Here is a 21,598-nt window from a genome sequence, read left to right as displayed (position 1 = left end):
GGGGGCAGGGGCGATGGTGACGATTCGGGAGGATCGTCCCGTCTAGCGCTGCGGCTAATGACGTGCGACGTGAAACCTGGATGAAGCAACTTGAAAAGCTTCGAGAAGGTGCGCCGAATGCTTCGAAGAGATTAAGATACTATGATGGCAAGGACAACAGGACAAACGCGATGATTTGTAGTGCGAGACACGGTGGCGGCGGGAGAGGTCCATATGAGCGATGCACGTAATCTGGGTGTCTGGGTCATTGCCGTCTTCGGTTGGTGTGCTGCATCAGAAGGCCTAAGGCGCAGAACCAACAGCGCCGTCAATACAGGCTAGTAGCCGTAGTAATTACTGTAGAGCTTCAACCCAAGCCGCCTAGCAACTGCGTAGATGTTCAGGTCCTACTGTACGATACCTCGCTGCGATTGTTGCAGGTGAAGAGCGCTGTCATTCGTGGACTCAGATCCCAATCCGGCAAGGCGCGAAGCCTGACCAAGGATCTCACAAGAGCTTCATCTTCATGCGCCGAAGGAACGCGATTTCCAACACCCTCGACAGTCTCTGGAGCTTACGCTACAAGTGCGATCTCTTTGACATCTTATTGCCCTGATATATCTGAGCATCTGTCCCTTCCGACACCTCTGCTCGACTGTGCCACACGGAGCATTCCTTCTGCAGGGTTATTTCTCTCTTGCGAGCACCCACAACTTCGTTTCCGACAGGCAAACCGCGTTGAAAACATATCGACACAACTCTGGATTGCCCCGAAAGCAGTTCATGAATTTGTGACTCGTTGATTTAGACTTTGCGTCACATTGTCAAGCAAGTCACTGTACTCACTGAGGCGACTTGTCATAGTAAGTACTTCACATCCGCCACTCAGCTCGCGCAAAACTACAGCACGAATACCACAAGTCTACGACTAAACTAGCACAAAACGCGATGGAGTTATTCGGGCGTTGTCTGTTCCCGATACTACTTCGACTGTGTGCTGACACGTCTTGCTGACAGCTCAATCATCGCTCTACCTACCACACCAGGGAGTGACAATATCAAATACTGACTGGACATCACATCTTGGGTCTGTAAGTACGGAGTGCTCTACTCGAAAGCTAGCTCCAGCTTTTGCTGCCCTCCGTCATGTCATGATTCTAAGCTAATGGCTGGCTTGTCAGGTCTCTACCTACGGGTCTCACCCAACAACATGCCGCCGAAACGAAAGTTCAAAGGCACAAAGGCCATTTCCAACACCCCTCTCAAGACGCCGCGTAAGTCCGCAAGCCTACGACTGCTTTTGTATGCTCCCTAAAGGGTTATGCTAACCTTGGCATAGCCGCTAGCGCATTGTCTAATAAGCGAAGTAGTCTTCAGGGTTCGAAGACATCTCGCCTTGCTCCTTCAGTACCGTTCCAAATGACAACGCGTCGCGGTGCAAAAGGCACGTCTAACCACACGAGCTCGGCTGGGCCATCTAGCGCAAGCTCTGGCAGTCGTCGCAGTTCTCTGAATGAGATTGCGCAAAACGAGGATGCAACTCCCGACCATGAGGATGCGCGACCAGCCAAGCGCAGCCGAACATCGTCCGATTCTGGTTCGCAGCAGAGATCTAATGGCTCTTACGACAACAACACACCCATGAATGGCACGCAAACTCCAGAGCCACAGAAGCCCTCATCTGATGCGACTTCAACGGCACCAAAAGCGGCTGGCAAGAAGAGACGCGCATCAGACGACTCAACACAGTCCAGCAAAACACGTCCAAACGGAGTTCTAACCCGAAACCAAAGCGATGTCTCCGAACAACAACCGCGCAAAAAGCGCAAAACAAAAGAAACAGCAGCAGACACCGCCGCCGACCAACCTCCTGAATTAACAGATGCTAGCACAGCACCCAATTCACCTGAGCAGGTTCCAGATGTTGACGGCCATCAAAGCCTTCAGAACGTTCTGCCGACCAATGGCGATGCCCCTGCAAAGTCCGGCAGGCGTTTGCCCGGTCGTCGGCGCCAACCGCATCCGGACATCAATGTGGAGACTGATTTGCGTCGACAACTCAATCTCAAGATGAGTTACCGCAGTCTTGCAAAGGTTCAGAAGGTCTTGCTAGAAGAGTTGGCGAATCGCACGACGAAGAATCTTGAGGACGATCCTCGATACCACAAAAAATGTCCCGAGTACGATGCTGTTATGGCCCAGCTGGACCAACGCCGCGACGCTCGTCTGGACCAAGTCAATGCTATGCGCACATATCGCCTCGAAGAATTGGAACGAGTGCGCATTGCTGAGGAGCATATCCAGCGCGAGCAGTATGTCAACAGATTTCGAGAGCTACAAGATGACTTTATGCTTCAAATATTCTACCGCGCCAAGCAACTCGAACGGGAGATGAAGGGCCAGGAGGCCGACGCCACAGACGATGAAGACAACATTCTTCCGCCTACTTTCAGTGACGAACCTATTCATGCTGATGATTATCGCATCGGCTCGAAGTTTGCCTCACGTAGCAGAGCTTACGTTGAGGCAGACAAGGAGCTCAAGAACGATTCCGTGCGGCGACAGTTCACCGCAGCACGTGTCGCTTTTGTCGAGAACGATGAAGAGGCTGATGATTCTATCGACGACGTTGCTGGTGGCTTTGCAAAGTTTGACGGACCAGATCGCACAGAAGCGATCGCACATTATAACATCACCAGTCTCGCTGATGCCGCCGTTGAAGTTGAAAGGACGCCAACACCACAACCAGAACCACCCAAGGCCGAAATTATTTCGAACGAGCATGCCGCTCTGCTCATGATGCTTGCTGACGTATCAGCACATCAGCCGCGCACCACGGTCGTGCCAAAGCCTCAGTACCACTACCCAGACCCGCGCCAACAGCCGCCACCGCCTCCACGAGCGACAACGCCTATCATAAAACAGGAGCCTGCACGAGAAAAATCCCCTGAGTTCGCACAGCCAGCGGTACCGTTGGGATTGCCGTCTCAAGCTGCGCATAGCAGTCCTCCTAAGAGCACCCAAGCTGCAGTAGATCTGACTCAAAGTGGCCCTCTTTCTGAAGCTAGCGCCACGGCTTCGGCGAAAGAAACTGAAGTTCCGGCGAAATCAACACCAAGGTTATCAACACATAGAATCATGGACATCCTCAACGATGATCAGGAGGTCCCTGTCTCTAGGAACAGGGAGTCTCTGCCCCCAGCTCGAGAGCCGAGTACACCATCAATGCGAGAAGCTTCTACTCATCGTCGGACACCATCCAGGAGCGACGCGCTTAGGGTAGACGCTGTGATGAACAAGGAAGAGCCGCCTATAGATCAGGCATTGATGGATGCGTTGAGTGGCCCGCCTCAAAGCAACCCACCATCTTCCCCACCATCAAATACTCAATCTTGGCAACAACAACCTCCTCCGCCCCCATCACAACAACAGCAACAATCAAGTGTTCCACCACAGACACGCGAGCCCGAAGAGTCGTTGCGTCGTCGGGATCCTTTACAAAAGATTAGGGAACTTCTGGACAGGAAGGCACGCGAGCTTGGTCGAGAACCTCCCGATCGTTCCCACTATAGACAGGGGCCGCCTGCCTGGTATAGAGCAACTACTCAATCCTCAAATACACAAGAACGAGCTGAAGTCGCGGCATACGATCCAACAAGGCCATCAACGGGCCTGTACGATGGTTTGTCAGGCATGTTTGCAGCCCGTCGACAATCCAACGAACAACCCCCCCAGCAATGGGAACATGATAGACGGATGAGTGGTCATCAGGTGTCTCAACAGTCCGCATCATCGCCATACCAAGGTCATGCTTCACAGCCTCATTATGGGGAACAGAACAAGTCAGGCCGGACTCCACCGACACATCAGAGCCCATATGCTCCACCCGCAGGAGCATTGCCACTTCCGCCAAAGCCTCCTGGGCCATTGCCATCCGCACCTCCCATCAACTACCGCTTCGCACATTATGATCCTGCACCGCCTCGCCAGCCATATCCACCGCAATCACCAAGCTACCCACCAACGTCGCACCCGCCTCAAGGGCCGCCGCCGCCACCGTACCCACAACCATACGGCGGTGCACCGTCATACCAAGGTGGCTACATACCACCACCAGGATCCTTTCAAGCACCTCCCCCTCCATCATCGAGCACAGGCTCATACCAACCACTCAAGATCCACCAGTACGGGGGTCAACCAATACTTCCCGCAAATATGGCGCCTCCGCCACAAAGCGGGCCACCGCCTCTACCCTACATCGGGCAGTCAGGACCACCACAACAGGGTCCTCCCCCTTCTCAACAACAAGCCTACTCCCCGACGCATCCCCATACTTTACCGATGCACTACGAACAGCGTGAAGGGCAGCCTCAAAACAACGGTGAACGTTCGTCTGATCCACAATCAAGACCTAGGCGGCAGTATAGGAGCTACCACGCCCCTGGAACACAGTTCAGGAGCTATCAGGGGCCGGGAGAGCAACGGAGGAGGGGCAATTAAACACATCTCTGATTGCAACGAGAATGGTAATTGTACATTATGAATGGTTCTGCCGTCGTTATCCGATGATTTTCTTTGTACAGGGTGGTTGCATAAAGCGGGTTCTTTTGGTTAACTGCATTGTTGGTTTCTTGCGCAGTTCTATAGCATTACTTCATTCCGGATACCCTGGGCGGCCGCGCAGGTTTCGCGTGGAGGGTTTTTTTTTAGGTAGAACTTTTATTGATATCCATGTTCTGATGATGTCCATAAGTCTTGTTGCCGTGGAGATTGCCATGGTAATGTGTGATACCTGCTGTTTAGTCGCTAATGAAACGAAGAATATGTTTAAAGATTGCGTAAAGGATTATCAAGTATAGAAGTTGGGTATCACTATTGCTATTGCTGCTCCGCTCCAATATAACCAAAACACAACATTTGCACGAGCACTTCGCACAAACCTCTTTCTTCTTATCCCACCCACTCACACCTTCTATGCTCTCCTCTTGACTCTAGGCGTAGGCGTCCAATCCCGTCCTAACCCAGATCCCCCCTTTCTATCCCCACCAAACCCAGCACTGCCTCCACCCCTTGGTGTCGCTTTGCCCATTCTCTCAAATAGCCTCTGAGCGGCGGGCGTCAAATCTCCTTTCGCTTTCCTTCCTGGTGTCATGCCGCCAATAGCAGGTCCTCTCCTTGGCGTCGGCGCGCTTAAGAATCTCGGCGTCTCACTTGTGAATATTCCCAAGCCCGAGCCTGTTGGCTTCGCTTGCTTGTCAGTGTTCGATCGTTTAGCACCAATCTGCTCGACCATTTTGTGATGCATCTTCTCGCGCGACGACGAGTCGTTGATTGTGAATGGTGTGGCTTTGTCACTACTACCTAGACCGTAACGTTCTAGGAGGTCGGTGGGTGCATCGTCGTCGTCATCGTCAGAGGGAGAAGGGGGTTGCGCGTCGACGAAAGCGTAGCCGTTCACTCGGGGTGTTTCGCTCCCAGTGTAACCTCCTTCGCTGGGATTGAGACGCGGACGTCCTGCAACAGCATCACGGACGGCTGAAAGTGTGGGACTGGGTGGACGAGGAGGGTCTGCTTCGGGAGCGGGGAGGCGAGTATTGTTGTAGAGGACTTTCTTTGGAGGCGCGAGGGAGGTGTTTTCGGCTTGTTGCGCGCGAGTCGGTGCCCATTGTTCTACGCTGTCAGGACCGAACATGAGGCTGTTTCGGGCAGTATGTCGGTGTCCTGTGGGCGCTGCCGGTCGATCATCGAGGTTCTGGCTTGGTCGTGTGCTGAGTATCATGTCCTTGCCTCCAGACGCAGCGGCTCTAGCTTCGATGACCTTCTGTTGTGCTACGCGCTGCTTGCTCGCATACATGTTGCCTTCCCGTAGCCAGATGTTCTTGTCAAATTTTGTCTTATTCTGCTTGTCGATGATTTGGCTGAAACTCTCCTGGTCTTCGCTCGTGTATTTTGCTTGGAATGCGCCTAAGCTCATGTTTAGGTCGACATTATCTAGTTTGCCCAGGCCTTCCTCGTCGTCTTCAATTTCCGTCCCAGCGAGTGTAACAGGTGTGTCTGCGCCCCATACACTTGGAGTCTTGTCACCAGCTCCGCCTGTCTTGTCGAACCTCGTTCTCGCTGCCATCTTTCTTTGTCCGCTCGGCACAGGAGTCATGACCTGTGTGAGCTTCTTGCCGGCTTCTCTGATCCATGACCGATCTTTGCTTTCCACAGCGTTGAGATACTCGCGTTGTGCGTCTGCTTCTGCTAACCCTGGGAAGAAGTCGCGGCGAATGATGTGCGAAACGGCGGAAACATAGGTATCTTCGTCTAGGACTACCGAAGGGCGTTTTATACGTTTGGGGGCGGGCGGTGGCGGCATAAGCGCATTAGATGCACTGCGCTTCGTGAGCGCGGTCGAGTCTGACATGATGCGGTTGGGGTGGGGTGAGATTCAAGAGGCAAATGGAGGTTTCTGTCCGAAGATGCGATAGATCTAATGAACTATGCGAATGGAAATGTCGCTGAATGGTGGAGAGAGAGTTTCGGTATGTGTTTGGCACCCACATGGGTTGGTGAAAGAGCGTTGGCGCAAAGTGACTTTCGTGAACGATGATGTCTTAGCGTCGGCAGAAAGTGTCCACCGCCTCCAGCCCTATCAGCCATGCTAATTGTGGGTGAAAGGTACCTGCATACTTACCCATTTCAGTGACACAAGATACTAGCTTAGTCGAATAGTCCTCAAATATTAGCACACGATCAGAATGAGATTACTCCAGGAGATATAACATAGCGCTACTCTTAACATTGTTTTCCACATCATATCTGTTTTGATTGATGTGCACACGTCGCACATACTATCCTCTCATAAGGGAACCCAGCTGCTCATATACCTCGGATACCAACATAACGACATTGGCGAGCCTGTAACGTGCCGCGGCAACAAGATGATCCAATGTCCCGCTGTTCCTGCACGTCGAATGCTTCTTCCGAGCACTTTGTAGTTCGGGACGATATCGTAATTCTTTCAGCATTCCACCACGACTGATGGCAAGTGGAGTAGAAATAAGGAATCCTATCCAAGAACCATAATCTAATAGAAAGATTCAACCATGGCGTCCTTGTGGGTGGTGTTGATGTTGGCGGGACCGTTGCCCTCACCGAGCCTGAAGACGGACTCGACGACGGAGAGCTCGGTCGCTGTAGTATCGAGACCTGAATTTTCCAATTAGTCTTTGGCCTTGATGTTCTTCAATCAGTATGCACATACCAGTAACAGCCATCCAGTCGTTGACGACCATGCCCGCACCCACGACCGCGCTACCGCGGTTTACACTACCAGCCACAAGCGGCACTTGGAGCAAACTCGACAGCTCGTCTTGGTCCTGAATGCTTGTCTTTGGGTGCACAATACCACCCTGATTGCTGAGAGCCATGTAGCTACCAGTGAGCACGTTGTCCGCGATAGTCTGCCTGAAAACCTCGACGCCTAGTACATCAGCTATTATCTCCTCCGTTTCGCGTTCGATGTCCGGGTGTACGAGGGCAACGTGGTCGTTACAACATATCACGTTGCCAAGGGCTGATAATCGTTCTTCTATTCTCTGAATCTTGACTTCGTCGGGTATGGAGTTTCGGAGATGCTGGAGTTCTTGGTCGGTGGTTGTGGTGGGAACGAGGAGACCTTTCTTGTTACTGGGAATGTGTTAGAGTGTTTTCCTGTAGCATTGGTTGAATATGGCAAGATGCCACAAGTCGGGATGCATACCCAGCAGTCAGTCTGCCGACGATTCTGGTTCCAGCAATGGTGGCGTGGCAAATGGGGATGACATCTTGGAGTTCTGCTTCGAAGACACTGTCGCGCCACTGTCAGTACATATTTTTCGCAGTGTATGCTCGCCATGGTCGCACAACATGCTACCGCACTACATCGAGCCGGGAACAGCTATTGAGCTATGCGCACCTGTAAAAGTTCTCGCTTGCGCCGACTGCGACAATCGCATACGCATTTGTGAGTGTGGAGAAGACACCGACTTCGTTGGAGCTTTCGAACTGAGCGCGAACAGCCATGATTGTTGGATCGACGTTGGGATCTTTTTGTGAGGCTCTTTGGGGTGGTTAGAAGAAAGAAGGCAAGGGTATTTAGTGCGCGGTGGGTAAGCTGGTCGTGAATCTGCAGAAACTGTGAAGGCGGGACTATTTTGTAAAGAGCGACATCATAAGCCCCGCTACCCAATCGGAGCTAGCGCAGTTCGACTCATCCTGAGTGAACCCTGCATATGAGCAAAGTCCCACTGCGAACTTCGCCACTGCATCTACATGCTCGTGCTGCTATGACTGTGAATCTGAAGAGTCATCACTTGGCGAGTTCGTCGGATGAGATGACATGTTCGTCTTGTCGACGTGCTGCGACTCGTACCCGTCACCGTGCGTACTTTGGACGTGTTACTGGGATCGCACGTCCATTATCGTGAAGCAAGCCACCGTCCTTGACATCTGCAATACATGGCTGTGCACTCGTCAATTTCGCAACATGCAGCCTCATGGCAACGCGACACTGCGCTTAGCAACAACCGCAAAGCTCGGTGATAAACTTTCGGAGCATTGATCAAAAGCGACACAAGTCCATGAAAGTGTTCGAGGCTTGATCAGAGCATCCGCTATGAGCAAGCGCACGGTGCGACGCTCCACTTGACATATGTCACGACATTGCCGTCCTCTGTGGGCTGACCATACTGGAGCTCACAACTTTCGTAACTTCAACCCTGCGATGATCAGTCCGGGGCGCAATGTAATAGAGAAGGTAATCGTTATATTGACGTCTCATCGTACAGTTGACGTAGAACGCATGATAATAATTACAAGATCATATAGTTCGTCAAGCCCCAGCCGCGACGATATTATCCAGGAGCAGCGCACGGTTGACGCTACGCTTCAGATTCCCAGCCACCTCGACGACATCCTTGTCTTATTTCAAACTCCCAAGACGATGTGACAGGTGACAAGTAACAAGTATGGAACACGAAGATAGTGATATTGTGAAGTGGCTGACATGGCCAAATATTGCAAAGCAAATGGGTAATACGCTGTCGGCCATACTAGAACAAGCAGCAAAAAGAGAACGCCCGCTAAACTGCAGCATGCCGTACACGATACGCGCGGAGAATCGAAATGCGAGAAATATACAACAGCGGCTGTGCGTAGACAAGACAACGTACTCGAAACGAGATCAATTAGATGTCGAAGAGAAAGCACCTGCCGTGTGACGGAGCCAGAAAAACATTAACACTTGCGTGATGACATGATTATGTTCGTAAAATGGTTCGTAATGCAAGTGCACAGCGTGCAAATGTCGGATGTGAATGGAAAAGTTCGGCGACGACATCGTGGTGGAATCGGTTCGCCCGAGTGTAAAAGTGGGTGTCACTTATGACATTCGCGATGCGAGGATGGCCAACGCAACGATGACGCCGATCAGAAGCGTCCCTACTCCAGACATGACACGATTGAGGTTGCGCCACCAAGTTGCTTTCTGGAAAGACTTGTCATCGGCGGGACCCATGGCTTGGGCGAATTGCTGCTCCAAGTCGGCCTGGCTAACAGTGGGGGTGCCCACAGTATTGGGGTCCAGAGGCAAGGGGAGGAACGAAGCGATTATCCAAGCTGTAGTCCTAATTAGCAAATCTCTCCATACATAGACATCCGGCATTATAGCCAGAGTTGGTACTTACCAGGTGGGAAGATAAATCCTATGCAGAAAAGTAGGATTTGTCTGTTTTGACGCCCGAAAAGTGTGGTGTGCATGTCGTCATCCAGAGATGGTGCGTTCCACGCGCTGTATCGTGTTTGACCTCTCTGGTCAGTTCGGAGGTGTGGTGTTGAGTAGCCGCTGAGAGGGTACATGTTAGGTCCAACAGCATATACGGCTCCATCAATGGAGTGCACGTCGTCAGCTAGAGAGACGGTATCGGCGTGTGAAGCTCGGTTCCGAGGGCGATTCCGTGGCCGGTAAATGCTGAGCGGAAAGTTGCTCTCCGAAGGAGTGTGTGATCGCCCACTGTGAGAGGTTCCCAGCCGTATGCTACCAGAAGACTCGGATTCCGGAGCGCCGACTGATATACGCTCTCCTTTTTGGTAGTAGACCCTCGCCCATGCCGGGATGTTGTTTGCTAGGAACGTGGACATGTGGGACTGCGAGGATCCAGGCCGCGAGTCACTCATTGATACCGCATCAGCGCTGTTCGTTCTATGCAGATATCCAGAGTTTTTCATCCGTAGCGGAATCGACGTGGGCAGCGGTGAGATGGTATCCATGTGCTCACTGTTGTCGTCGGACGAACTTCTGGAGGTTGGGGAGAACAGCGGCCGAGGTACTGCGACTGAGGAGAACTCGGTTTGACCTTCCGACGATACATTGTCCGATGACGATTGTGCGCTCCCAATAGTCTGCCCTCTCCGGCGTGGAATCGCTGTTCGACCATTGCCCGCATAGCTCTCTTGTGAATGTGATCTTGCGCCGATTGATCGTGAGTTTCGTGCAAGGGATCGCGAATCACGTTCGGACACGGAAGCGATGGTCGATAGCTGGGAGCTCCAGTGGTGGACCAGCGAGGGGTCATGCATCCGGGATGCAATATTAGGCGTGTTTTGGGAATCAGCTCGCGAGCTGCTGGCCGACGGCGCGCGTACGACGGGATAATTAATTCGGATGCCGCTCGCAAAGGATGCTGTGCTTGCTTCATGAAGAGATGGCGATGGCTGTGATGAAGCGAGTGTATGTGTTGGTTCGATGCTGGTGTAGGAAATATCAGAAAACGTGAACGACTCTGTACTTTGCTGAGGATTCAATACAGGTTGTCGATAGTCAGTGTCACTAGTGAGAGCAGGCCCCCTAGCTTGGGATTCGGCTGACGGAGTTTGCGGTAACGGTCGACCGACACTGACACTTGGCGAGTTTCCGACATTACTGTTTGGGTGTGATGAGGCGGGAGGAGCGGGTGAGGCAAAAGATGCAGCAGAGGCCTTGGGGGTTAATGCACGGTCGGAATCACCGCCAGAAGAAGATGGAGGAACAGCCCGGATGGTTGGCCTTTGGGACTGTGAGGATACGACTTCCTCAAGTACCTCCAACCCTTTTGCGTCGTCTTCTAATTCGGGTGGGGGTGAGGATGGGGCAGTGCTCCCCTGGGAAAATCTTAAAGTCGATGGCGTAAAGGAAGATGCTATGAGGGTATCTTCCTCAGACATGCTAGTGGAGCCCGAGTGTCTGAAACCCTTCTTGCGTGACAGGATAGGCTGTGGTGTTCGCGCTCGGCTCGCCTCGAACTTTGCAATGGTACTGGCGACCTGGCTGACATTTGAAACGTGAGATCCCGGCCGCTCAAAGCCATAACCTGGCGCATGACGGGGTGGGGGCAGAACTTGCGAGGGTTCGCTGGGTACGGGATATTTCTGATAGATGTCATGGCCGGGATCTTGAACTATGCGGATGGTGGAACCCGAGTGTTGATTGGTTTGCGAGTTTGAGCGCTCGTGAAGTGGCTTGCGGACAGGAGACGAGTTTATCGACTGCGATTGTGGCGGCGAAAATCTGGGACCTTGTTCGAGTTTGTTTTGCGAGTCTGCGCGACGGTGTTGTGATGAGGACATGCTGTGGTGGTGTGGTGGGCCGAGGATGCCGATATGTGGGCTGGTAAACGCGTGCTGCGGAGAAGTCGAAACCGATCATTAATGATGGGGAATGGGTAGAAAGGCAGTAAAAAGAGGACGTAAAGACCGTGTGTGAAGGTAGTCAATGAGTGACAAAAGTGCTAAAACATATCAAAAAGAATGGCGGCCCGCAGGCATTAACAGTAAGAAGAATTGATGGAGAGAGGGCGAGGAGTGGTGGTGAATCGAGGAAGACGGGCGTTTGGCAGCAGCTCGGCCTAAAGAGGGTTCGTGGCTCTATGCAGAAGCAGGTTCGCGCTGCAGGTGCGATCCAATTGACAGCTCAGCCCCGGCAAGCGATGGAGCACGACCCGCGAATTATGATGACTTGTACAGAGATGTCCCCAATGCGCACAATATGCCCTTTGTCTAGCCTATGCGGATGGCGACTGAAGGATATGAGCTTCTGGATGCGCGGTCCACGCGACGATGCGATGCGCCCGGGGAACCCTCGTCCAAACGGCTCTCCTAGCAGGTCGCCAGAGGCGCGTCGCGGTTGAACGTTAAAATGAAATTATATTTTAGGACGGGCCAGTGACGACGAGCAGCGATCCGGACTAGCCGTTGAGTGGCAGAGAAGCTGGCCAGTGGGCCTTGCGGTGTGCGTCCTGCAGGGGTAACGCGGGAGGTCGTGCTAAGTCGCCGGGGGTTTTGGCAGAGGGCCTGGGACGTGACAGGAGCCGAGACGAACGGACGATCGGGCGCACGTGACCAGCAGCGTGCGAGGGCGATTTGGGAGCCGGCGGTTTATCGATAGTCGGGGGCTGTCCTGTGCGAAACAACATGCTCGCGACAACGCGGGGGGGCCGAGGTCAGGTATAACAGCTCGCTCATGGTTCTTTTCCTAGTCCAAGTATAGCGTGTTTGACGAGTTGCTGCTTTTTTGCAACATCTTGCCATGCCTCCGCCCCTCAACGGCTGGCGAGACAAGCTCAGCGCGCTCGAGGACTTGTACGAGCGACATGTCAAGGGCGGTAAGTGACGATCCATTGGCCTGTGAGGGCTCCCTTTGACTTCAAACCCTCCTAAACGCCTGCGCGACCCACATCGGACCAACTCTGTTGCGCTTCTTCGTCGAAACATTGCCATGGAGTCTAACGTGTCGTCAGTCCCCAAACCGCCCGTCCTCTCTGCGAGTGCTGCGGCGCTTCTGTCGGTACGTTTGTTTCAAGCTCCCACCCCCACCACCATTGCCCTTCCTCTCACCCAATCGCACCGCATGCGCCAAACATGCTGAAGTACAGCCAACACCTGCGCCTAAATATGGCTAACACACGCGATTGCAGGCTGCCTATGTCTTCATCTACGTAATCCCCTTCTACCTGTCGCCCGCAACGCGACCCTCTCCGACTCTCACGCGCGATGCACCGTCGTCGATACGCGCCCGTGTACGCGCAGTTACCTTCTCCACTGCCCTATGCTCTGTCCTCACCGTAATCGTACTCTACCAACATGATGCGTCCGCCATGGAGATCCTCAGCCTGCTTGGCATATGGCCTGTTTCACCCGTAGATACCATCCGGACCATGCTGTTGGTCGTGATCCTCTTCGCAGGCCCAATCTTCGAGCATGGTATTGTAGACGATGGTTGGAGAGACTGGATCAAGCTAAACGGTGTCAACGAGTCCTTGAGTAGCTGGATCGGATACCGGAATTTTGTAGTCGTACGTTGTCTACTTCGAGTTACTTCCTGCTCCGCTAACACTCGCACACCAGGGCCCCGTCAGTGAAGAGCTCGTCTGGCGCTCCTTCATCGTCCCCCTCCATGTCCTCGCCCAATTCTCCGGCAAGCAAATCGTGTTCCTCACACCACTGTACTTCGGCATCGCGCATCTGCACCACCTTTACGAATTCCGCATAACCCATTCTGAAGTCCCGTTCTTCATCGCCGTGCTTCGTTCACTCTTCCAGTTCACATACACATCGCTCTTCGGGTTCTTCGCCGCCTTCGTCTTCATCAGGACTGGAAATGTGTACACGTGCATGCTAGCGCATACCTTTTGCAACTGGATGGGGCTTCCACGCTTCTACGGTCGTGTGGGAGTTGAAGCTGGCATCCCCATCGGACCGCCAGATGTCGATAAGAAAGATGATGAGCAAAGGAATGTTCCAGCTTATCAAGGGAAGGGTGTTGGATGGACAGTAGCCTATTACCTCGTACTCGTAGCTGGCGCTCTAGGCTTCTATCATCAGCTGTTTCCGCTGACCGAGAGCAGCCATGCTCTACCTGTTGACTTGAGTAAGTAGTAAGGACATCTGCGTGCTTGGTGTCTTCGGAACGCAGAAAAGGGGACGCGCAGAGTTACACCGTACAGTCGCACACGACGTACAGCACAGCAATTCAGATATCATAGAGGTGGTTATCGTAATCTCGCAATAGCCCACCAGTTATCCTTCTCGTAGCCCGATTCCAACACCACTCCGCCAGCCTGCTCAATATCACCCTCAAGCTCCCCTTTCCGATACAGGTGATAATATCTCAAGAATGTCTTGTCACCATCTGGCTTCGGCGCCTCTTCTTCGTGAGCTTGACTCTCATTCTTCTTCTTCCGTCCTTTCTCCTTGTCCTTTTTCTGCTTCAAGACCCACGGCACCATGACATCCTGCTCGTGACCCTCGTCCCATCCTCTTCGACTATCTTTTTGCTCGAGTGCCCAAACGTAGATCAGTGCTCTACCACCTTCCACCTTACCATCACCGTTCCCATGAGATGATGATGATGATGGCCGCAGTAGGTCCAAAACACATTTCACGGCCTCCACCCTCCTTGCTGGCGTAGATAAATGATGCACGACCGCTATCGAAATAGCAAAATCAAATACACCATTTGGATGAGGTAGCGAGAGGTTGTCTGCTACGACCACATCGTGCGGCTCATGTTGTTTGGCAATCTTGACAAGGTTTGTTGATCTACATCTTCGTTAACCCTAGAACAATTATTCGTAATGCTCGAAACAGTCATTCAAACTTACCGGTCACAACCCACGATCCACACTTTCTTATTAACAGCCAAGTATTTTCCGTTTCCACATCCCACATCGGCACCTATAGCGCCATCACACTGTTCCTTCAGAAAACGTTCGACGATAGGCCATGGCTGATATCTTGTTAGTCATAAATGCTCTCTTTCTGATTTATGCCACTAGTAGCAAGGGTGGACGCACACCTTGTAGCGAGTGGACGAAAAGTGCGACGCAATTTCTTCGTAGACCGAATGGACGTGTTCAGCTTCATACGATACACCTTGGGTCTCTGAAGCCGCCATTGTGTTATTGCATCGATGGATATGTGTAGATGACCGTGCAGGAAGTTCTAAAGTGAGTAGATTGATGGGTGATGGGGCCAATGGGGGGTGGAGGGAGTGCCAAGACGCTGCCGAGGAAGGCAGCTTTTGGCGCTGTCTTTGTCGCTCAACACTGCCATCTGCTCATGCTTCGATTCAGACCATTGTCTTACCAAGCCTACCATATCCCAAACACATGCGAGTATGAACAGATCATGACGACTTCGATATCGACTGATTTGCTTTGAGATGAACCTTCATCGAAGTTCCAGGTTTGGACACTATTCCAGGACCATCGGAGAACTTGCATCTCTCAGAAAAGGCAGTAACCTTTGACCCAGTATGGGTCCAACATGAGTATACAGGCCTCAAGATTGGTTCAACGTTTGAGAGATAACTGTATAGTCTCGTATCATGGAAGCGACTAGAGAAAAACGTACACCAGTTTCATCCTTGAGGTCTCGTTGGAGGTACTCGGCGTATGCTTGAAGCGATGAATGCCTATCCTTGCGAAGAGTCGAAGAGAGTGTGTGTATGAACAATATGCCCATACCTACAGATACCTACTCAGGCTCGCCCAACGAGAAGTATCTAATCGAGTATGCGTCCGCATCGGATGGCGTCTACCAATCGAAATTGGTGTCATGATTTTATAGGCCACACACTCTGCTGAACTTATCGATTTACTTCATGCAAGCTTATGAATCCAAAGTTTGATAATCAATTCGTCCCCTCAGGTACAGAGTAGTGTTACTCCGAACGGTCTTCTAGCTCAGCAAACCTTAGGTTAAGATCATTATCCCAAAAGATTAGATGAAGCAGAAATCGATTCAACACGATACGGGCCTTAGACCACGATATTGGCGACCAGAACACAGAGGAGAATGTGGCGTCGTCGTAATCAACAGAATTCGTCACATCTAGCGAATCCGGTGGCATGCGAAAGCTTTTGACCAACTCACAAAGAAAAGCTTGAAAGCTCTTCAACATAGCAAGACACCTCTTGAACTTTCGAGCTTCACATTCCAGCACTTTTGTAGGGAGCTGACTTGAAGAGCTAAGAAAAATCCTTGTCGCTTGTCGACGCCATGGCACTTCCGTATTCGAATATGTGTGTTTAACCGGCAGCACGTCACTGGTCAACGACGACGCAAGTTTAGATGGAACTTCATCAATACATATTGCGCCGCGTACTGAACTGCGAATTGTCAATAGAAGAGGCCTTCTGCCGCGTGGCACTCGCGGTGCCTACAAGATTGATCATCTGCAAAAGATCCAAAGCTCTTGGCTGCCTGCATCTTACACAGTTTTACTTTCAGATCGTTTTGAAGCTTATCAAACGCCCATACCGCTCAAGATGCATATATCAACCCTCATGGCGACCATCTTATTCGTTACCGCCGCTGTCGCAACGCCCTACCCTTGGGCTGCACCACAAGCCAGTCTTGCTCCAACTCCAAGTGGTGTGCGAAAACACAATCGCACGCACAGGAACAGACACAAAGAGCCAACACCTACCTTTAAGGAGGGTTGTGAATGCGCAATGCCGGTTGTGCCAATGAACCTGCTCAGCGCGAATGAGAGGTGCTTGATGAAACAAGCTGCTGCTATGGGTTGCTATCTAAGCTCCAAGGGCGGATGTCCATCGCCGGCACCTGCTGTAAGTACAGATGTGAAGAATGAGTAGAGAGTGCTGACCCGTTGTAGTGCGGACTCGGACCCCTACCAGGCATACCTATGCAATGAAGCCAGAGTCGTGATGCGCTCGATCTTCAGAAGATCGGACATGGACGTCGTGTACAGACCTCGCATGGTATCGGACACAGGTATCTAGAACACTGTGGCGTGAAGAGTTGCCATAGTCACCCTCCTACCGAATTCAGCCGTTGCGTATAAAATCTCAGCGTCTTCATGCAGAACGTTTTGTTCTTCAATTCATATTTTCAAGTAGTCTTCAGTTTTCTACAAGATGGCGATCGGCAAGTAACCTTGGTGGCCATACCATTCGTGAGGCATCCTCACAGCTAAAACGCCTGACCAAGCCCAACATGTTCCCCAAGACTTCTTCAGTTGCAACCCGCGTTCCTCTCACCTCCGTTGAGAGATTTGAATGATCCCGCAGGCCGTCTACCAAAGCCTCTTCCTCTTTCCCTGGCTATCATCTACACATCCACTAAGTGCCCTCTTGTTAGCGCCAGCGTCTCGAACTACCCTCATCCTATCCTTCTTCAACGATCCAGCATGCCTGCCTGCGAACTCTCTGTCCGGACATCCATCGTCACCGGATTCGATAAGCGGTTCAATATCTGCTGCCCGGAGCAGCGTAGGTACTTCACTTAGCAGAGCTCGGTACTGACCTTTCTCTCTGCACCAGAGTATGAGTGCTGTCAGTGGTCCGGCGTCCGGGCCAGTAGGCAACGACTGTAAGCCGTGGGCGAGGGCGAGAAGTGGGTAATCGATCTTCTCCCAAACATCGTAGACCCATCCTTCAGCCGTATGGTTCGTGGTCATGTCGATGACTGAGGATTTGAGAGCAGGTGAAGGTGTAGGTGTGTCTTTGCCGACTTCGTCGATGTCCATTTCTTCAACCTCCTCGAGCTTGACGCAGTCCCTCTTCCTTACAGCCATAGCAGCACATGAGATACTACCTGGCTTCACCACCTCATCGCCTTGAAGCCCTCGCGTCATGATAAGGAACTCCCGTATCATACTCCCTGTCACGCCAGCCTTTGCCATGCGCTCCGCTGCGTGACCCTAATAGTAATGCTGCGGAAAGTAAGACAGCAACTCCATGATTGTGAACTCCGTATCCTCAAGAAGAGCGATGTTCACAGTGCAAGGTGTTGCAACACTCTTGAATGGGCAGAACTGGTTCTTGTCCTTCATAGAGTCTTGGTTCTGAAGCAGCGGGTTGAGTTGGATGTTTGGTGTAGTAGGGGTCGACAGCATAGAAAGCATCATGAGCTCGGGGATAGGCGACTTTAGCTTGCGCGTTGAACGAAATGCTCCGCTTCCGTGCCATTTCTTCTCTGTCGTGGGGATGAAGTCAGCGGTATGGTTGGTCTCTTTTTCTGATAGCCAACGCCAGGCGTCGCTGAGGTCGAAAACTTTGTTCGGGCAGTCCCGTGCTTCGCGCCATGGGTAAGTGATCATGGGTATGAAGGTGTTCGAATCGGTGGGGCTGTTGATTACACCGCTAATACAGTGCTGGTCCATGGTGCGACGAGGGGCGTGGAAATCCACTTGCCCTTCCCACAGCAGTGTCCAATCCACACCATCGAAATTGTACACCTCAGCGTCGCTTCCATCACTCAGCTTGAGCATCTCAGGCAACAAGCCGAACTCAGGGTGCAACTCGCCACCTGGTACGTACTTTTGTAACCCTTGCTGCTGAAGCTCCTCACAGGTAAGCGGCATTGGTCCCACAGGAGTTAGCTTAAACGCTTGACGGTACGGGTCGAAAGCTATTGGAAGAAGTCCGGACCAAGAGACATGCTTCCATCCCACCGGAAGTACGAGTTTGGGGACAAGTGTGAAGTCGGGGAGGCCACCGACGATAGGAACGAACGCTTGGTGGAAGAGGAGACGCGGGTCTATTGTCGGGTATGGATATGAGGGATGTGTGCTTCCTCCTGGAGGATACTTTAGTTGCCAAGAGAGGGAATGAACGGTCGGTAGCTTCTTGAAGGGAACTGGATCGCTCTTGATAGGTACAATACTGAAATCAGCATGCTCGTCACGATCGGGTGCCACTGGTGAAGGTGGTAATTTCCGAACAGTCTTTGGGTCTGTAGCCGGTAGCTGGACAGTGTCTTGATCAAAAACAGCTGATTAGCTGGAGCGCTGACAATGCCAGCATTTGAAGGACTTACAGATTGGTTTCGCCTGCGTACGCAGTCTAGTACTCCGGCGAGCTTTTGTTGGATTAATCGAGCGTTCGAGCTCGCGAGCAAGTATTGCATCATTTTGAGTAGCGTCATCAACTGCTCGCAAAATTGCAGTGTTGACATTTTCGGCTTCCCTCTTATCCGTATCGGTGCAATGCTGAATCAGTATGGAGGACTGGTCGACAGCGTCCTTGGTTTGCCCTCGGGTGGTTTGCCAAACTAGCTCTTCTTTCGCGGAGCCGGCCGATGGTGTATAATGCGTTTCACTGTGGAAGGTAGGAGTGTTTGGAGACGGCAAACCATGCCAGAGCACTGGATTGCGCTTCTTCCTGGGTGTATGTGGCTCTTCCATCAATGCTGACTCTTGAGAAGGTTTGCTGTCGGGGGTAGTGGTTTCACCATCCAGGATCTGGTCGAATCAGTTATCTCCAGCGGGTGACACGTTCTGATTTTGTGATGATACTACAGTTTGCGGTGAGTTAACGTTGCCTGCCCATACGTAAGTACCCATCTCGCAAATCATATGTTTGCTCAGCCCACTCACTTGAGCTTATGTACGGCTCTCTGGTAGGAGAGGGCGTGCGGTAAGATTTCCCCATAGTGTTGGCTGTCGTTATTGGTAAATTTGAAGAGCGAGAATCAAGAAAAGCAGAGTGCAAGTCGGGCGACTAGAGGTTGTAATTCCCCATTTAGCATCACAATGAGTAAGATGAGTGATGATGAAAACAGCGATGCTAACATTTGTGGAGAAGAAGATGAGGACGAAAAGAGATAGTAGTTTCACCTTCACCGCTGGACATAACAAGTTTGAGTAATATCTACTCATTTCTACCAGGTCGTACCCAAGGCACCAATCGCTGGGCCATCTCCATCGAAGAACTCCTCGTCCAAAAGTTGGAGGATCACTTGTTGACCAACCCACTGTTCCTCCGCCGCAGGTCGGATCCTCTCCGGGGGCAGAACGAAACCAAAGTCTCCGGTGTCGGGTAATTCAATGGTCATGGAAAACTTAGCGCGACCAATAGTGTAGACATGGTCGATCGATGCACCAGTCGTCGGGTACAAGGTCGCTCCGCTAGGACCGAAGACGTACGTAGTTGCATTGGTCGAGTAGTAGCGGATGGTATCGCTCATCAAAGCAGCAGCTTTAGTCCACATGCCGAGTTCTGGTGCGTACAGGGTTTCTTTGTGGCCGAACGGGTACAATATAAGTTGAGAGTAGCTATGCCAGTCGATGTATAGCTTGATGCCTTGCTCATCGCGTATATTTCGAATCAGGTTGTCCATGCCCTGGTTCTCAGGCGTATCGCGGGGCGCTTCTCCCCTGTAGGTTTGCGAGCATGGGTCTGGCGAAGCTCCGCGTGGGTCAGCATCCCAGTTCCTGAGACTACGGGTCAGTGCATATCACAACGGCTCAAAGACAACCATCACTCACGTCTCCCAGTTTCGGTTCACGTCACGACCAAAGCACGTCTGGTTGGCAGCGTTTTCTGGTGGTGGCTGACGGTTCTTGCGCCACAAGCGGTTGTCAGTTTGAGAGAAGACGAATCCTACGACTGATAAGCGAAAACCATCAAGTCTGATCGGAGTACTATGGCTTACCATCAGGATTGACGAATGGGAACATATAGAAGTCGTAGTTGTCCAAGACGGCTTGCGTGTCGTTGTCACCTGCCTTGTATCCGTCGACAAGCTGCTTCGCGATATATTCGATGACTGGTGCAGTGATCCACTCACGGGCATGCACAGTACCGCTAAGCGTGGTTGTACAAAGTCATTATATGTTTCATATGCAATTCGTACAGGGAAACTTACTGGTAGATGACTGCAGGCTTTCCGGGACCACCAGCTCCCCAGAGATGAACGCCGAACATGTCGCGTCCTTCGTAAGATGTTCCGGTGCTCGTCCAGTTTGAGTGCTCCGGGAAAGACTCCTGTAATTCGCGCCACCAGCTAATGTGCTATGGAGAGTTGATTAGTTTTGGTTCAAATCCGGGTAATAGATCACCCACGTCTTCATATGGATGGTAGCTATCAAACCACGCATCTTCTGACCCATTCAATTGCCTCTTCCAGGCCTTCTTGACATAAGACTCTCGGGCAATGGAGTCGGCTAGGTTCGCGTGCAGAGTTCGAGATTTGAGCCCCAGTGCATTGAAGGCGTCCAATTGCTCGGGTGCAATGAGAACATCCCAAGTTCCACGAACTTCGTTCAAGGTCTCATGGGGAATGGAGGCAAGCGCCCGCTTTGCTGACGCATACTGAGACCCAGTAGACCGGAGGCGGTGGACCTGATAGCCATCATATGAGACGGGTTGGGGGCTACGGATCGTGGCACACGTAGCGAGTGATAGCCAAGCAAGACTGAGTACGAACTTCATGATGATGATCCACTGAGGAAGTGGTCAACTGAAAAGCGTGAGGAACTTGAGCTGCGTAGAGTGCGGGTTCTTTATACTTTTTGCATGTCCAACAACTTGGCGTACCGCCCGTCTGTTGGTACCATGATAAGCACAAAGCATGTCTTCCCAAGCCATGACCATGAATATTGGCGGCTCAACGTGCGCACTGTGACATGGGTGATGTTGCCCAAGAGCCCGCTTAATCGTGGATAAGATACAACTGGGGTATTTCCCCAAGTCGTGGTGGTCTTGACCTGCCGGTTCTGCATTAGGTCTTCCATGGCATTTCTGGGCGAGGGGTAGTAACGTCATATGTTGTCTTACATACTGTTTTTCATGAAGATGTACGATATTTCGGC

The 21,598-nt window shown here is 51.9% G+C and overlaps 9 protein-coding genes across 9 annotated transcripts; 3 read left to right on the top strand and 6 right to left on the bottom strand.

Moving 5' to 3' along the window:
• Nucleotides 1–1,189: 1,189 nt before the first annotated feature.
• Nucleotides 1,190–4,479, top strand: J4E82_000198 (uncharacterized protein; the record flags this gene model as incomplete). Its single annotated transcript, XM_051726520.1, has 2 exons — nt 1,190–1,253; nt 1,319–4,479. 2 exons carry the CDS (start codon nt 1,190–1,192, stop codon nt 4,477–4,479), a joined length of 3,225 nt encoding a protein of 1,074 aa, XP_051593702.1.
• A 472-nt stretch (nt 4,480–4,951) lies between these two features.
• On the bottom strand, nt 4,952–6,388 carry J4E82_000197 (uncharacterized protein; the record flags this gene model as incomplete). Its single annotated transcript, XM_051726519.1, has 1 exon — nt 4,952–6,388. The coding sequence occupies one exon, from the start codon at nt 6,386–6,388 to the stop codon at nt 4,952–4,954; it is 1,437 nt and encodes a 478-aa protein (XP_051593701.1).
• Nucleotides 6,389–7,051: 663 nt separating this feature from the next.
• TIF6 (Eukaryotic translation initiation factor 6) lies at nt 7,052–8,028 on the bottom strand (the record flags this gene model as incomplete). Its single annotated transcript, XM_051726518.1, has 4 exons — nt 7,052–7,173; nt 7,229–7,653; nt 7,727–7,813; nt 7,922–8,028. The coding sequence occupies 4 exons, from the start codon at nt 8,026–8,028 to the stop codon at nt 7,052–7,054; spliced, it is 741 nt and encodes a 246-aa protein (XP_051593700.1).
• Nucleotides 8,029–9,385: 1,357 nt separating this feature from the next.
• Nucleotides 9,386–11,607, bottom strand: J4E82_000195 (uncharacterized protein; the record flags this gene model as incomplete). Its single annotated transcript, XM_051726517.1, has 2 exons — nt 9,386–9,621; nt 9,690–11,607. 2 exons carry the CDS (start codon nt 11,605–11,607, stop codon nt 9,386–9,388), a joined length of 2,154 nt encoding a protein of 717 aa, XP_051593699.1.
• A 958-nt stretch (nt 11,608–12,565) lies between these two features.
• J4E82_000194 (uncharacterized protein) lies at nt 12,566–13,914 on the top strand (the record flags this gene model as incomplete). The annotated part of the gene is made up of 4 exons (XM_051726516.1): nt 12,566–12,641; nt 12,777–12,823; nt 12,954–13,331; nt 13,384–13,914. The coding sequence occupies 4 exons, from the start codon at nt 12,566–12,568 to the stop codon at nt 13,912–13,914; spliced, it is 1,032 nt and encodes a 343-aa protein (XP_051593698.1).
• A 113-nt stretch (nt 13,915–14,027) lies between these two features.
• Nucleotides 14,028–14,932, bottom strand: J4E82_000193 (uncharacterized protein; the record flags this gene model as incomplete). Its single annotated transcript, XM_051726515.1, has 3 exons — nt 14,028–14,577; nt 14,640–14,764; nt 14,834–14,932. The coding sequence occupies 3 exons, from the start codon at nt 14,930–14,932 to the stop codon at nt 14,028–14,030; spliced, it is 774 nt and encodes a 257-aa protein (XP_051593697.1).
• Nucleotides 14,933–16,307: 1,375 nt separating this feature from the next.
• J4E82_000192 (uncharacterized protein) lies at nt 16,308–16,696 on the top strand (the record flags this gene model as incomplete). The annotated part of the gene is made up of 2 exons (XM_051726514.1): nt 16,308–16,610; nt 16,658–16,696. 2 exons carry the CDS (start codon nt 16,308–16,310, stop codon nt 16,694–16,696), a joined length of 342 nt encoding a protein of 113 aa, XP_051593696.1.
• Nucleotides 16,697–17,077: 381 nt separating this feature from the next.
• J4E82_000191 (uncharacterized protein) lies at nt 17,078–19,348 on the bottom strand (the record flags this gene model as incomplete). The annotated part of the gene is made up of 4 exons (XM_051726513.1): nt 17,078–17,704; nt 17,783–18,762; nt 18,823–19,200; nt 19,345–19,348. 4 exons carry the CDS (start codon nt 19,346–19,348, stop codon nt 17,078–17,080), a joined length of 1,989 nt encoding a protein of 662 aa, XP_051593695.1.
• Nucleotides 19,349–19,665: 317 nt separating this feature from the next.
• On the bottom strand, nt 19,666–21,218 carry J4E82_000190 (uncharacterized protein; the record flags this gene model as incomplete). The annotated part of the gene is made up of 5 exons (XM_051726512.1): nt 19,666–20,161; nt 20,273–20,387; nt 20,440–20,591; nt 20,653–20,798; nt 20,850–21,218. The coding sequence occupies 5 exons, from the start codon at nt 21,216–21,218 to the stop codon at nt 19,666–19,668; spliced, it is 1,278 nt and encodes a 425-aa protein (XP_051593694.1).
• Nucleotides 21,219–21,598: the final 380 nt, after the last annotated feature.

The sequence above is a fragment of the Alternaria postmessia genome, assembly GCF_024291825.1.
Source record: "Alternaria postmessia strain BMP 2775 chromosome Unknown scaffold_1, whole genome shotgun sequence".
NCBI classification, from domain to species: domain Eukaryota; kingdom Fungi; phylum Ascomycota; class Dothideomycetes; order Pleosporales; family Pleosporaceae; genus Alternaria; species Alternaria postmessia.
Note: the sequence above shows the minus strand (reverse complement) of the source record. Positions and strands in the feature narration are given on the sequence as shown.